The sequence below is a fragment of the Amblyraja radiata genome, chromosome 18, assembly GCF_010909765.2.
Source record: "Amblyraja radiata isolate CabotCenter1 chromosome 18, sAmbRad1.1.pri, whole genome shotgun sequence".
In the NCBI taxonomy this organism is placed as follows: domain Eukaryota; kingdom Metazoa; phylum Chordata; class Chondrichthyes; order Rajiformes; family Rajidae; genus Amblyraja; species Amblyraja radiata.
The window spans coordinates 33,851,606-33,865,085 of NC_045973.1; the positions used below are offsets into that span (position 1 = coordinate 33,851,606).

A 13,480-nucleotide genomic window follows, 5' to 3' on the forward strand; every position below is an offset into this window, starting at 1 on the left:
CTCACATTAGGTCATAACTTCTGTAATTTATTTTCAGACTTCTGCCACGATGATCTCCTTAATCAAAAATTCAACTCATCTCTTTCCTCTGCTTCAGTCCCATTTGTAGCACCTGTACTCGTGGAACAATGAGCTGTAAATCTGTCCCTTGCTTATCCAGGTTTCTGCAATGGCTATCATGTCCCAGTCTCATGTACCTATGAACCCTGGGTTCAACCAAATTCAAATTCAGATTCACATTTATTGTCACATGCACCAATTAAGGTACGGTGACATTGTGTTACCATGCAGCCATACAATTAAAAGAACACAACACAATTAAAAGAACGATAGAACTTAACATAAACATCCACCACAGTGATCATTGTGATAGAAGGCAATAAAGTTCAGTCAAGTCTTCCTCCTTTTGTTCCACCTACCACCTTTACCTGTCATGCCTCATGAATTGAAATAAATGCAATTTAATCTAAAAGTCATTGCTCACTCCCTCTCATGCTCCAGCCTGTCCAGTCTTGTTCACTGAACATGCTGTCATTGAGTCCTGTATCAACATCCAGCCTGAATGGTCCCCCCCCCTGAACAATATCCAAAGGGGCAGCAGTAGAGGCGTCAAAACAAGGGCAGCACAATGGGGCAAAGGGTGGCACTGTGGCGCATTGGTAGAGTTGCTGCCCTACAGCGCCAGAGACCCGGGTTCGTTCCGGTCTACAGGTCTTGCCTGTACAGTGGTTGCACGTTCTCCCAGTGACCGCGTGGCTTTTCTCCAGGTGCTTCTTTATCCTCCCACACTCCAAAGTTGTACAGGTTTGCAGGTCAATTGGCTTTAGTAAAATTATAAATTGTCCCTAGTGTGTAGATAATAGTGCTGGTGGGCGGGTCGGTCGCGAGTCGTGAGCGGATTTAGTGAGCAAATGGCTTGTTTCCGCGCTGTATCTCTAAATCTATAAAATCACAAAAAAGGTCCAAAAACCTCAATCTCCTCCCCAGGCAGCAACTCTTCAACCACACATTCATCTGTCCTATCATATTTCAACCCTCACTAGTACGTGACAAGGATGTAACCAGAGATCACTACTCACAACGTCCTGCTTTTTAACCTTTTGCTTAACTCCCTGTATTCACTCTGCAGGACCTCATCCCTTTTCCTTCTCATGTCACATGTGCCAATGTGCACACCAATTTCTGGCTGCTCACCCTCCCCTTTGAGAAGGTTCTGCAGCTGTTCAGAGACATCTGGACGCTGGCACCAGGGAGGCAACACACTATCCTTGAGAGAGAGCACACATCCTTCATAAAACACATTCATCTCTTCCTTCCACTCTGTACACACAAGGGGCAATTTACAGAGACCAATGAACCGACAAACCTGCACGTCTTTGGGATGTGGGAGGAAACTGGAGCACCCGGAGGAATCGCACGCGGTCACAGGGAGAACGTACAAACTTTGCACAGATAGCACCCGAGGTCAGGATCAAACCTGGGTCTCCGGGGCTGTCAGGCAGTGGCTCTATGAGCTGCACCACCGTAACACCCTGTGAGAAGAGATGGAAGCAAAGCGAGACAGAGGTTGTACTTGTACGTTGAAACACCTTGCAGTCAGCAACAATAAAACAACAGCAATTGTCTATAATGAGCAGTAGCAGCGATGAATCAGACATTTGCATTGAAATAAGTCTTTAATTATAATGATTCCGTTTCACGTCCTGGCCAAAAGAAACCTCACATGAGTAACATTCCAATCATAACAAAGCTTGGCAAAATGTCAGTTTCTATTCCATCACTCCCTTCCCCTCCAAACCTGCCATTTACATCCCTTCCTCTGGCTTTACATTTGAAACCTCTTTTCTCATTATTTCACAGCTTTTTGTCTCATTTTCATCTCTGGTCTTTGTCCACCCATCCGCCAATGACCCACCCTAACCTGTATAGGGAGGAACAGCAGATGCTGGTTTAAACCAAAGATAGACACCAAAACGCTGGAGTAACTCAGCGGGAAAGGCAGCATCTGTGGCGAGAAGGATGGGTGACGTTTCGGGTCGAGACCCTTCTTCAGACTCAATGGGTGACATTTCGGGTCGAGACCCTTCTTCGATCCCTATGAAGAAGGGTCTCGACTCGAAACGTCACCCATTCCTTTTCTCCAGAGATGCTCTCTGTCCTGCTGAGTTACTCCAGCATTTTGTGTCTATCACCCTAACCTGTATCCACCTGTCACTTGCCTAACTTTGTACACCCCCACCTCTCTTCCAGCTTACCCACCCCCCCCCCCCTTTACTACAATGTCTAAAGAACAATCCCAACCCGAAATCTCGCCTTTGCATGCCCTCCACAGATGCTGCCTGACCTGCTGAGTTACTTCAGCACTTTGTGGATTTTTTTTGCTGAAAGATTCCAACATCTTCTGTTCCTTGTGTCTACTCTAGCTTTTGTTCAATGGTGTCTTCATCATCCCCAATGCTCTACAGAGCCATTGTCAATAAAATTGTTGACTGAATTGCTCAATGACTAAAAACTTGTTCAACAAGTTGTGATGAAAAGTCATTCGGTCCTTCGAGCCAGCACCGCCATTCAATGTGATCATGGCTGATCATCCCCAATCAGTACCCCGTTCCTGCCTTCTCCCCATCTCCCCTGTCTCCTCTATCTTTAAGGCTTTTGTGAAGGAAGGCCCAAAGAGAAAGCAAAAAAATATTTTTAACATGTTCAAAATGTACTATAGAAAACCTTTATTTTAACCGACCGCAGGGGGAGGGGAAATCTCTCTCTTATTGCCGATTGTACTGAAAAAACAAGTATTGCTTGTTTAGTTTAGAGATAGTGTGGAAACAAGCCCTTCGGCCCACCGAGCCCGCACCGACAAGCGATCACCCATATACTATATTCTATCCTACGCACACAGGAGAATTTATTTTACAAAGCCAATTTCCTACAAACCTACATGTCTTTGGGATGTGGGAGCAAACTGGAACACCCGGAGATAACCCATGCGGTCACAGGGAGAATGTACAAACTGTACAGACAGCAGCTGCAGTCAGGATCCAACCTGAGTCCCTGGTGCTCAAAGGCAGCAAATCTACTGCTGCATCACTGGTGGTGTTAGTTCATATATTTCAAATGTTATGTATAAAATGGTAATTGAATGATAAAATAGATACTGAAAGCATGAAAATAAAGCCAACTTCCCACAGCAGAAATTCCATCATGAACATGATCATTGCTTTTCACTGTATTATAAAAGAGCTTCATATAAGCAGTGAGAGCCCTGTTGTTTGCAAAAAAATGACTATTGATTATCATAACTTCTAATTATTTATTTTACATCTTGTCAGACATTTCAGCATGGGGAGACAGGATGGAAGCATAAAAATCTATAAGTGGCATAGACAGTCTGAACCTTTTTCCCAGGGTGGAAATGTCAAAGACCAGAGGGCGTTAGCTTTAAGATGAGAGGGGCAACATTTAAAGGAACTATGCAGGGCATGTTTTTTTTACACAGAGAGTGGTGGGTGCTTAGAAGGAGCTACCAGGGTTAGTGGTGGAGGCAGATACAATAGAATATTGGATAGGGACAAAGATACGCAGAGAATGGAAGATCACATACAGGCAGATGAGATTAGTTTAACTTGGCATCATGTTTTGCTTGGACATTGTAGGCCCAAGGAGCTGTTCATGTGTTGAATTGTTCTACATTCTGTTTTATTTGGTCTCCATTTAAACCCTCTTCACTCACACTGAAACAATATAAAAAGTACTGGTTGTCTGTGGTAAATGTAAATAGACAATGTTGGCATTAGTCAGCAGGTCAGGTACCATCAATAGAGACAGAAGCAAAATTAATATTTCACATTGATGTCCCATTGACATGGTAAGAACCACCCTGAAACGTCAACTCTTTTCCTTTCCGCAGATGCTGCCTGACCTGCAGTGTTTTCAGCTTTTGGTTTTCCAGTGGCAGCAATATTGGTTAGGAAACCATCCTCAGTTCACTGGCTGGCCAATTTAACTAACACCACTCCACCCAGTTCCCTCTATGACTCACTGTGATAATTAAAACATGTTTAGAGTTTAGAGATACAGCATGGAAACAGGCCCTTCAGTCCACTGAGTCCATGCTGACTATCGATGACCCATTCACACTGGTTCTATGTTGTCCCACTTTCGCATCCTCCCCATTCACACTAAGGTCCATTTACAGAGGCCAATTAACCCAAAGATACACGTCTTTGAGATGAGGAGGGAAACCGGAATACTGGGAGGAAAGCCACACGGCCACAGGGAGACGTGCAAACTCCACACAGACAACATCCGAGGTCAGGATTGAACCAGGATCCCTGGCACTGTGAAGTGGCAGCTCTACAAGCTGTATGTATGTGTGTGTATTGGAATATACTCATGCGAGCTGCTTTCCTTCAGTGTGTGAGCCTGTACTGTAAAGTTTGCCTTTGATACACATCACTTTGATATACTAAGTTGTGAGCGCCCTCTGCTGGCAATGAAAGGGCTGTAAGGTAGTTTAAAATAAGAATGAGAAAATGCAGCTGTTCAGCAAATCATCATGTATTTATTAGCACTTATTGCTAACATTGTAGGTGCAATTATACAATCATTAAATCAATGGAAATATAAATCAGGACAGTTATAACAACACTCATTTATAACTCTCTCACTCAAATCTATCCCCGAAGACACTGGTTAAGGGAATGGTCTCTTGTCCCTTTGTTACACCTGTCCTTACGTTCTGTGTGGTGTGTTAGATTCAACCTCCTGTGGATGTAGCAGCAATCTAGGTTAACAATCATTCTCCTCATCTAAAATAAACAGGGCCTCTTTAATTTATTCATAATTGAGGTGCGGATGTTGCTTTGAATGCTAGGATTTATTCCCTGCCTCAAATTGCCCAGAAATGAGCAGGCAGATGTCAAATTTTATAGAATCAGCCATGTTGGTGGTTCTGTATTGAGGGTAGACCAGGTAAAGATGCGATTTCTCTCCCGGAAGGGTATGAGTGAACCAGGTGAGTGCTTTCAACAATTCAGTAAATTTACACTTCATAAGTGCAAACGTTCTCGGAGCAGAATTAGGCCATTCAGCCCATCAGCTCCACTCCGCCATTCAATCACGGCTGACTGATTAGGCCATCATCAAAACAATTAATGTTTCATTTTGGTGACCCTTCATTAGAACGGGAGAGCTAGAGGGCATAGTGAGTTCACTAGAAGTCATAGGAGTAGAATTATTCCATTCTGTCCATCAAGTCCATTCCACCATTTAATCATGGCTGACCTATCTTTCCCTCTCATTCCCATTCACCCGCCTTCTCCATATAACTCTGACACTAATCAAGAATCTGTCAATCTTCGCCTTAAAAATATCCGTTGACTTGGCCACCACAGTCGTCTGTGGCAATTAATTGCACAGATTCACCGCCCTCTGACTAAAGAAATTCCTCCTCATCTCCTTTCTAAATCTTCGTCCTTTAATTCTGAGGCTCTGGTCTCTGGTCCTAGACTCTCCCACTGGTAGAAACATCTTCTCCACATCCATTTCATCCAGGCCTTGTGATTACAACAAAAATATATATTTTAAATTCTAGCTTTATTTAATTATTTTAAATCACATTCCATGGTGAGATTCAAACTCATCTCCCAGGAGATACAAGAGACTGCACTTACTGGAATCTTTAGCAAAAAACAAACTGCTGGAGGAACTCACCTTGCCCCCCTCCCCCCCTTTGAATTCCTCCAGCTTTTTGCTTTCTTCTCATCTCCCCAGATTAACGGAACTCTAAGTAGAGTTCAGCAACTTCACTATTGTGGTAGCATATCACATATAGGTTTAATTTCTTTAGCGGATACTATTATGAGTCTTAAAAGACATTTGGACAAATAAGTGGGTAGGAAGGGTTTAGAGGGCTACAGGCCAAATGCGGACGAATGGGACTAGCCCAATGTGCCTACTTGGTCGACATGGACAAGGTGGGCTGAAAGGCCTGCTTCAGCGCTGAACAGTTCTGTGCCTCTAACTCAAACTTAAGTACCATTGCAATCAAAAGAGGCATTCCCTCAAAAGCTCACTTATGTTTCAACCATTTCAATATCTACTTTAATATACAACTCAAATTTTACTGTAAAAACACAATCCACAAATAGAAGATAATTAAGACATTTTTTAAAAGACTGCAACATTGAAAATACTTGACGTTACTTTTTCAGTGAATTTTGAAGCTATAACATTATATCCCAAAGGCTTATTGTGATGTAATTTCAATCTGTCAGTGACTTCTGTGCAATAACTCACTCCTAATGGGACAATAGGAGTTAGAAACTATTAAGTCATACATTGCCAAGACCTAAAGGTGAACTGGTGATTTAACCCGTCTCTCTGACATCTTCCGTCATCTATTCCTTTTCATCAGAGGTGCTGCCTGTCCTGCTGAGTTACTCCAGGGTTTTGTGTCTATTTTCGGTGTAAACTCGCATCTGAAATTCCTTCCTGCGTTTCAACTCAGGCAAACTGAGTGATAAGGCAGAAGGGTGTCTGGAGTTGGCCAAAGCCGTTGCTCATCTCCACAAATGAGGTTGAAAGAGTGAAGGCTGACTCTGTGGATGGGTCAGGTCAACTATGCCGGTTCCAAACTGACTTTGCTGATGGCAGAGATACAGCGTGGGCTGGATGGAGCTGGCTCCGGTTCTAATATCCCCAAGATCAGACTTAAAGTACGTCATGAGAAAGCAAGCCCTTTTGAGCGGATTAACACCCAAGACTTAGTAGCCTGTGTGAAGTGTAGGATTGGAAGCTATCAAATACCTTGTGGATCTTTGCAAATTTAATGAGGAAGTTGCTGTTAAATCCTGTTCTGTAGGAGACCAGCTCATTAGAAGGCGATAATGTCCTCGGTGTCACAGCAGTCATCTGAGGCTTTTAATTTAATTTCAATTCCTTTAATTCTTAATTAGATTTCATTCCAGCAGGAGCGACAGGTTTTTTTTTTGCTGTTAGCAATCCCTAAGAGACAGGCAAATATACCAAGCCAGTGACAATTCAAATAGATGTGGCGTTGGCCTGATATTAATTTCCAAATCAAAGACATAACCTGATCGTTTCACAAAAGATTTTGCATCAGCTTTTGGTGGTAATGAGAGTGCCCTTGTAACCCCTGTCTCTTTAACTAGAAATAAAAGTAGCAATCATTATCACTTTCCAGATTCTTTTCACGATCACAAATTGGGCACTGTTTGGCTTAAAAGAATTCTGTGAATAAATTTTCACTAAACTATGATGGTAAAACTTTCACAGCCAGTTTTGACCTCAGTAGGCCTGTTGCCGTCAGTAATCAGTACTCCGCGGTAGAACATTTTCAAACAGCCCAGACACTGCAGCATCAAGCTTGTTCCAAACATTCAGTTATTAACTAGAATGACTGATTGAAAAGGTACAGCATGAAAACAGGCCCTTTGGTCCACTGAGTCGACGCTGACCATGGATCACCCGTACACACTCATCCTGTTATCCCACATTCGCACCCATTCCCTACACACTAGGGGCAATTCACAGCGGCCAATTAAACTACAAGCCAGTATGTCTTTGGGATGAGGGAGGAAACAGAAGCTCCTGGAGGACACCCACATAGTCATAGGGAGAACGTGCCAACTCCACACAGACAGCACCCGAGGTCAGATTGAACCCGGGTCTCTGGCATTGTGAGGCAGCGGCACATGCACCATTGTGCCATCGGACTGATTAATGAGATAGAACTGGGATATTTTGTTTGTTAAGTCAGTGTTAGTCCTTTTCTCCAATCTTACTTCCATTTGCCTGTTTATTACCAGCTGTTGCCCAGTTGTTCACCTTCTCATCGGATCCTGGGTTCGAACTTTATTCTGATGAATGGAATACAAAACCTGGCCTGATGCTGAGGGAGTGCGGCATTTCAGAGAGTGCTGTCTTTCAGATAAAGGTATGACATTGATATCCTGTCTGGTCTCTCGTGGGGGACAAAAATTACTCCATAATAGAGGCACAACAAACTGCAGATGTTGAAACATTGAGCAAAACACTAAGTGCTGGAGGAATTCAGCAGGTTAGACAATATCGAAGGTATAACATCACATCCAAAGACAGCAATGCCAACTGTATAGTACTCCCAGAAGGAACCAAGCTGGAGTTTTCTACATGTAAAAAGGAACTGCAGATGCTGATTTATACTGAAGATAGGCATAAAGAGCTAGAGTAACTCAGCAGGTCAGGCAGCATCTCTGGAGAAAAACAATGGGTGACTTTTCGGGTCAGAACTGAAAAAGGGTTCCGATCCGAAATGTCATCCATCCTTTTTCTCCAAAGGTACAGCCTGACCCATTGAGTTACTCCAGCACTTTGATATTGATTTTCTCCTGAGAGGTGTCCAACAATTTTTATTTTATACAGCACCTTAAATGCAGGAAAAAAATGACTCAAGGCACTATGCTGAGAGAGAATAAAAAGGATGCATACAATCGATATTTTCGCCCTAACAAAGCCAGGGTTGGAGTCTAAATCGAGGCACGTTACTCGGACTTGCTTTGTTCCACTCAGTGCTTTTACAATCTTTTGTTTGTCCTTATCTAATATGCATTTCCCCTCAGTTTCTTTAAGGCATCATTTAAAAGAGCTCACTTGATATTCCCGTCTGAACGTATTGGTGAAACAAGACTCCTTCAGTCTTATCCTAAATGTGCTGAATAGCACCTGTGCAATTCATTCGGAACCAATATTTCTTCACTGGGAATACTCTGGCTGCTGTCTGTCCATGCTTTATAACTCCCCAACACCACTGATGCTGAGGTTTCCATCAGTACCTGGGTAGTGTGGTGCAAAACAAAGTCATTTAAAATCGATAAAACAAAAACATCAGAATGATCGTTTGGTAGGAATTTGTGTAGTCTTCAGTAATCAAAAGGAATTTTCAAATAAAGTGCTGTTTCTTTTTCCTCCCCGACTTTGATTGGTCTGAGTTGGTGTAGGTTATTCAGCCCATAAAATTCAATAAATATCCAGCTCCTCCTTGAAACATCTGGCGTTAATCCACCTCTTAGTCACCAATGTTCCCTTCATGCGGTTACCATCCAAAGGGCTGTACAATTGGAGATGTTACTGGTGGCAAGATCAAGGTACTGGGACTGGGGCTCATGTCCAGTAAAGTACTGCTGGTAGGGAGTCCTCCCTCACACCATGCTCTCCAGCTGCAAGTACTCCTTCTTCGTGGAGGGACAGGGAGGGAGAACGTTCTCTTTGCTGGAGTTGCTGGAGTCGTCCTTGGTTCTTTCGTCGGCCTCCCTCGACACCTTACGCTCAGCCAGCGGTACAAAGAACAAGATCACGAATGAGGCGAAGTAACAAGAGCCAGCCAACTGGAACGAGGCGTCGTAATTTTTGGTGAAGTCGTGAAGAGCACCTGGAACAAGAGAAATGGACATTGACGAACTGACAGAAGTTTTGAAACCATTCTCACAAACCAAAAACCCCGCTCTTGCAATTCTGCAAGTCTCTGAAGATGATTTCTGAAGATTCAAATCGCTGGCTATAAGAACTGAACAGGAATGGGCCACCCAACCATTCTTGCTTGTTCTGACATTCAATAGGGTCTTGGTTGAACTGTACCTCAAATGCACAAACCCACCATACCTCCAAATCCTTGATGGCCTTACCTAACCATCCATGGACAGAGAGGTCTTGGGATCCAAGTCCATAACCCCCTGAAAGTGACAGCACAAGTAGATAAAATGTTAAGGAAGAAACTGCAGATGCTGGTTTATACAGAAGATATAGACACACAATGCAGGAGTAACTCAGCAGGTCAGGCAGCACCCCTGGAGAAAAGGTATACGTGACGTTTCGGGTCTGGTCTGAGGAAGGGTTCCGACCCGAAACGTCACCCATTCCTTTTCTCCAGAGATGCCGCCTGTCCCGCTGGGTTACTCCAACATTTTGTGTCTATCTTCAGCACAAGTAGATAGACTGGTAAAGAAGGCGTATGGTAGGCTGACCTACATTGGTTGGGGCATTGAGTACAATACAATACAATACAATACAATACAATACAATACAATACAATACAATACAATACAATACAATACAATACAATTCAATTTATTGTCATTTGGACCCCTTGAGGTCCAAACGAAATGTCGTTTCTGCAGCCATACATTACAAAACAAAAAAACCCGAGACACAACACAATTTACACAAACATCCATCACATCGTTGTGATGGAAGGCAAAAAAAACTTATCTCTCCTCTGCACTCTCCCCCCCATGTCAGAGTCAGAGTCAAAGTCAAAGCCTCCGGCTGGCGATGGCGATTGTCCCGCGGCCATTAAAGCCACGCCGGGTGATGCAAGGTCGCGCACCGGGTCTTGGTGTTAGAGCCCCCGGCGTGCGCTCGCAGAGACCCGCGGCCATTCCAAGCCGCGCGGGGCGATGGTGTAAGGCCCCGCTCAGGTGCTCTTCAACCCCGCAACTCGGGCGGGAGAAGTCGCCGTTGCGGAAGCCCCGAAAAGCGGTCTCCCAGCAGGGACCCGCGGGCTCCCGGTGCCCCCGTCCGCCAAACCCGCAGTTGCAGCCTCCGAATCTCCGGGGGTCGGGTGGCAGCAGCGTCCACCACCGCTCCACCCGCTCCGGACTCGGCCAGCCCCGTGACGGTGAGTAGTCGGCAGCTCCGCAGCTGGAACCCCAGGTCGTTCCTGTTAGAGGCCGCTCCACGTTGCAGCCCCAACGACAACGGAGACCCGACAAAGAAAAGGTCGGGTCTCCCGTGCAGGGAAAGATTTTAAAGTTACCCCCTCCCCCCCCCCCCCCCCCCCCCCCCCCCCCCCCCCCACACACGTACCCCAACAAAAAAAATAACAAAAACTACATAAAAACGAGACAAAAAATAATAAAACACAGACGGACTGCAGAGGCCGCTGCTGACGAGAGTCGCACCGCCTCCTACAAGTCAGGAAGTCATGATAAGACTTTGGTTGGCCACATTTGGTGTATTGCGTACAGTTCTGGGTGCCCCAATGGAGGATGTGGAGCTTTGGAGAGGGTGCAGAGGAATTTTACCAGAATGCTGCCTGGATTAGGGAGTATTCATTACAAGGATAGGATGGACAAACTTGGACTGTTTTCTTTAGAATGCCAGAGATTGAGCAAGTACACAAAATGACGAGATGCGTAGATAGGGTAGACAAACAGAGCCTTTCTCCCAGAGTGGAATTGTCAAAGACTAGAGGTTGTATCTGTAAGATGAGAGGGGCAGAGTTTAAAGGGGATGTGCAGGGCAAGTTTTTTTTTACACAGGGTGGTGGGTGTCTGGAACATGCTGCCAGGGGTGTAGGATGGAACTGTAGATGCTGGTTTACATTGAAGATAGACAGAAAAAGCTGGAGTAACTCAGCAGGTCAGGCAGCGTCTCTGGAGAAAGGAAATAGGATGGACATTTCAGGTCGAGACCTGCAGGAGGCAAATAAGGCACATTGATATGCAGGGAATGGTGGGAAATGGATTACATTCAGGCAGATGCAGGTCGTTGACTTGCAATTAGAATGTTCCTACCTCTTCTCCCTTCCCCTGAAAGCTTGTTCAACTTGCTATGTTACACAGGTTTCCAGCAGCACCTTGTATCTCAGTGAATAATTATCACCAGTAGTCCAATCTATTCTCATCCTACCTTTGTGTGATACCAGCAAGGATAACTGGAGAGCCATATGGGGTTGGCATCCCAGTTTTGCTTCATTAAATGAATGAGGTCAACCTAGTGCGGCATGGTGGCACAACGGTAGAGTTGCTGCCTCACAGCGCCAGAGACCTGGGTTCGATCCTGACTATGGATTTTCTACGCTCTCCCTGTGACCTTGTGGGTTTTCTCCAGGTGCTCCAGTTTCCTCCCACCCTCCAAAGACGTACAGGTTTGTTTGTTAATTGGCTTCGGTAAAATTGTAAATTGTCCCTGGTGTGTGAGATAGTGCTAGTGTACGGGAATCGCTGATTGGCCGAAGGGCCTGTTTCCACGTTATATCTCTAAACTAATTTAAACATTAGTGCCACTAACATCCACCTCAGATTAAATAGAATCAAAGACCTCAGACCAATGTGATCTCTGTTCACCAACTTTACTGTTGGCCCCCTTCATAAATCATCGACACAACCTACCCACATTCCATTTAGCAACTATTTTAACACATGTATAAGTAAGCATTTAGTTCTTTCTCAGTTAGGGCAGCACAGTGGCACAGTTGGTAGAGCTGCTGCCTCGTAGCGCCAGGGACCCAGGTTTGGTCCTGACCTCAGGTGCTGTCTGTGTGGAGTTTGCATGTTCTCACTGTGACCGCATGGATTTCCTTTGGGGCGCTCCAGTTTCCTCCCACGTCTCAAAGACGCGCGGGTTTGAAGGTTCATTGATTTCTGTAAATTGCCCCTTGTGTGTAGGGAGTGAATGAGAAAGTGGAATAACATATAACTATAGTTTATTGTGATGTGTACCGAAGTACAATGAAAAGCTTTTGTTGCATGCTAATCAGTCAGCGGAAAGAATATACATGATTGCCATCGAGCAATCTACAGTATGCAGATAGATGGCACAATGGGCTAAGTGTTCGGCTGGCGACCGGAAGGTGGCCGGTTCGAATCCCGCTTGGAGTGCATACTGTCGTTGTGTCCTTGGGCAAGACACTTCACCCACCTTTGCCTGTGTGTGAATGTGTGTGAGTGATTGGTGGTGGTCGGAGGGGCTGTAGGCGCAGAATGGCAGCCACGCTTCCGTCAGTCTGCCCCAGGGCAGCTGTGGCTACAGAAGTAGCTTACCACCACTGAATGTGACTGAGGAGTGAATGAATAATGCGATGTAAAGCGCCTTGAGTATTAGAAAGGCGCTATATAAATCCCATCCATTATTATTATTATAGATACATGATCAAGGGAATAATATTTAGTGCAAGATAAAGTCCAGTAAAGTCCGATTAAAGATAGTCAGTGGGTCTCCAATGAGGTCGATAGTAGCTCATGACCATTCTCTAGTTGTTTATAGGATGGTTCAGTTCCCACATCCAGGATCAATGGTTGGCATGGGCTTTATGGGCCGAAGGGCTGTATTTCTGAATCAAACTAAACTAATTCTGTTCGATCTCTCACCTCCTACACCAAGAGTTACACTTACCTGCTGCTGGTGGACCTATCAAACAGCCAATTCCCACAAAGAACTGGGAGAGACCCATTCCCTTCTGTATCTTATGATTTCCAATGAAATCAACCTAAAAGACAAAAAGAAACCTAGTCAAAAAAGAATTTGAGCATAAAAATGCACTGAGTTTTCTGTCAATCTTAATAATGTATCATGAAGACATTTTATTACCATTCATTAATGGAGAGGGAGGCTAAATCTATCAGATCCAGCCCTGGAACATTATCCTCATTCAGTTGGTGCTTATTGTTACATCCTTGCTAGGTCACTGATTAACCAACAT

The 13,480-nt window shown here is 44.6% G+C and overlaps 1 protein-coding gene across 1 annotated transcript in view; it reads right to left on the minus strand.

Moving 5' to 3' along the window:
• Positions 1-4,541: 4,541 nt before the first annotated feature.
• The window catches only part of LOC116983363 (monocarboxylate transporter 5-like), a 52,729-nt gene continuing 43,790 nt past the window's right edge, over positions 4,542-13,480 (minus strand). Inside the window, exons 7-8 of the mRNA XM_033037087.1 lie at positions 13,174-13,267; positions 4,542-9,430 (exon numbers count right to left, since the gene is read on the minus strand). Coding sequence (XP_032892978.1) covers positions 9,201-9,430; positions 13,174-13,267 — 324 coding nt within the window. The 3' untranslated portion in view covers positions 4,542-9,200. The remainder of the gene's footprint in view (positions 9,431-13,173; positions 13,268-13,480) is intronic.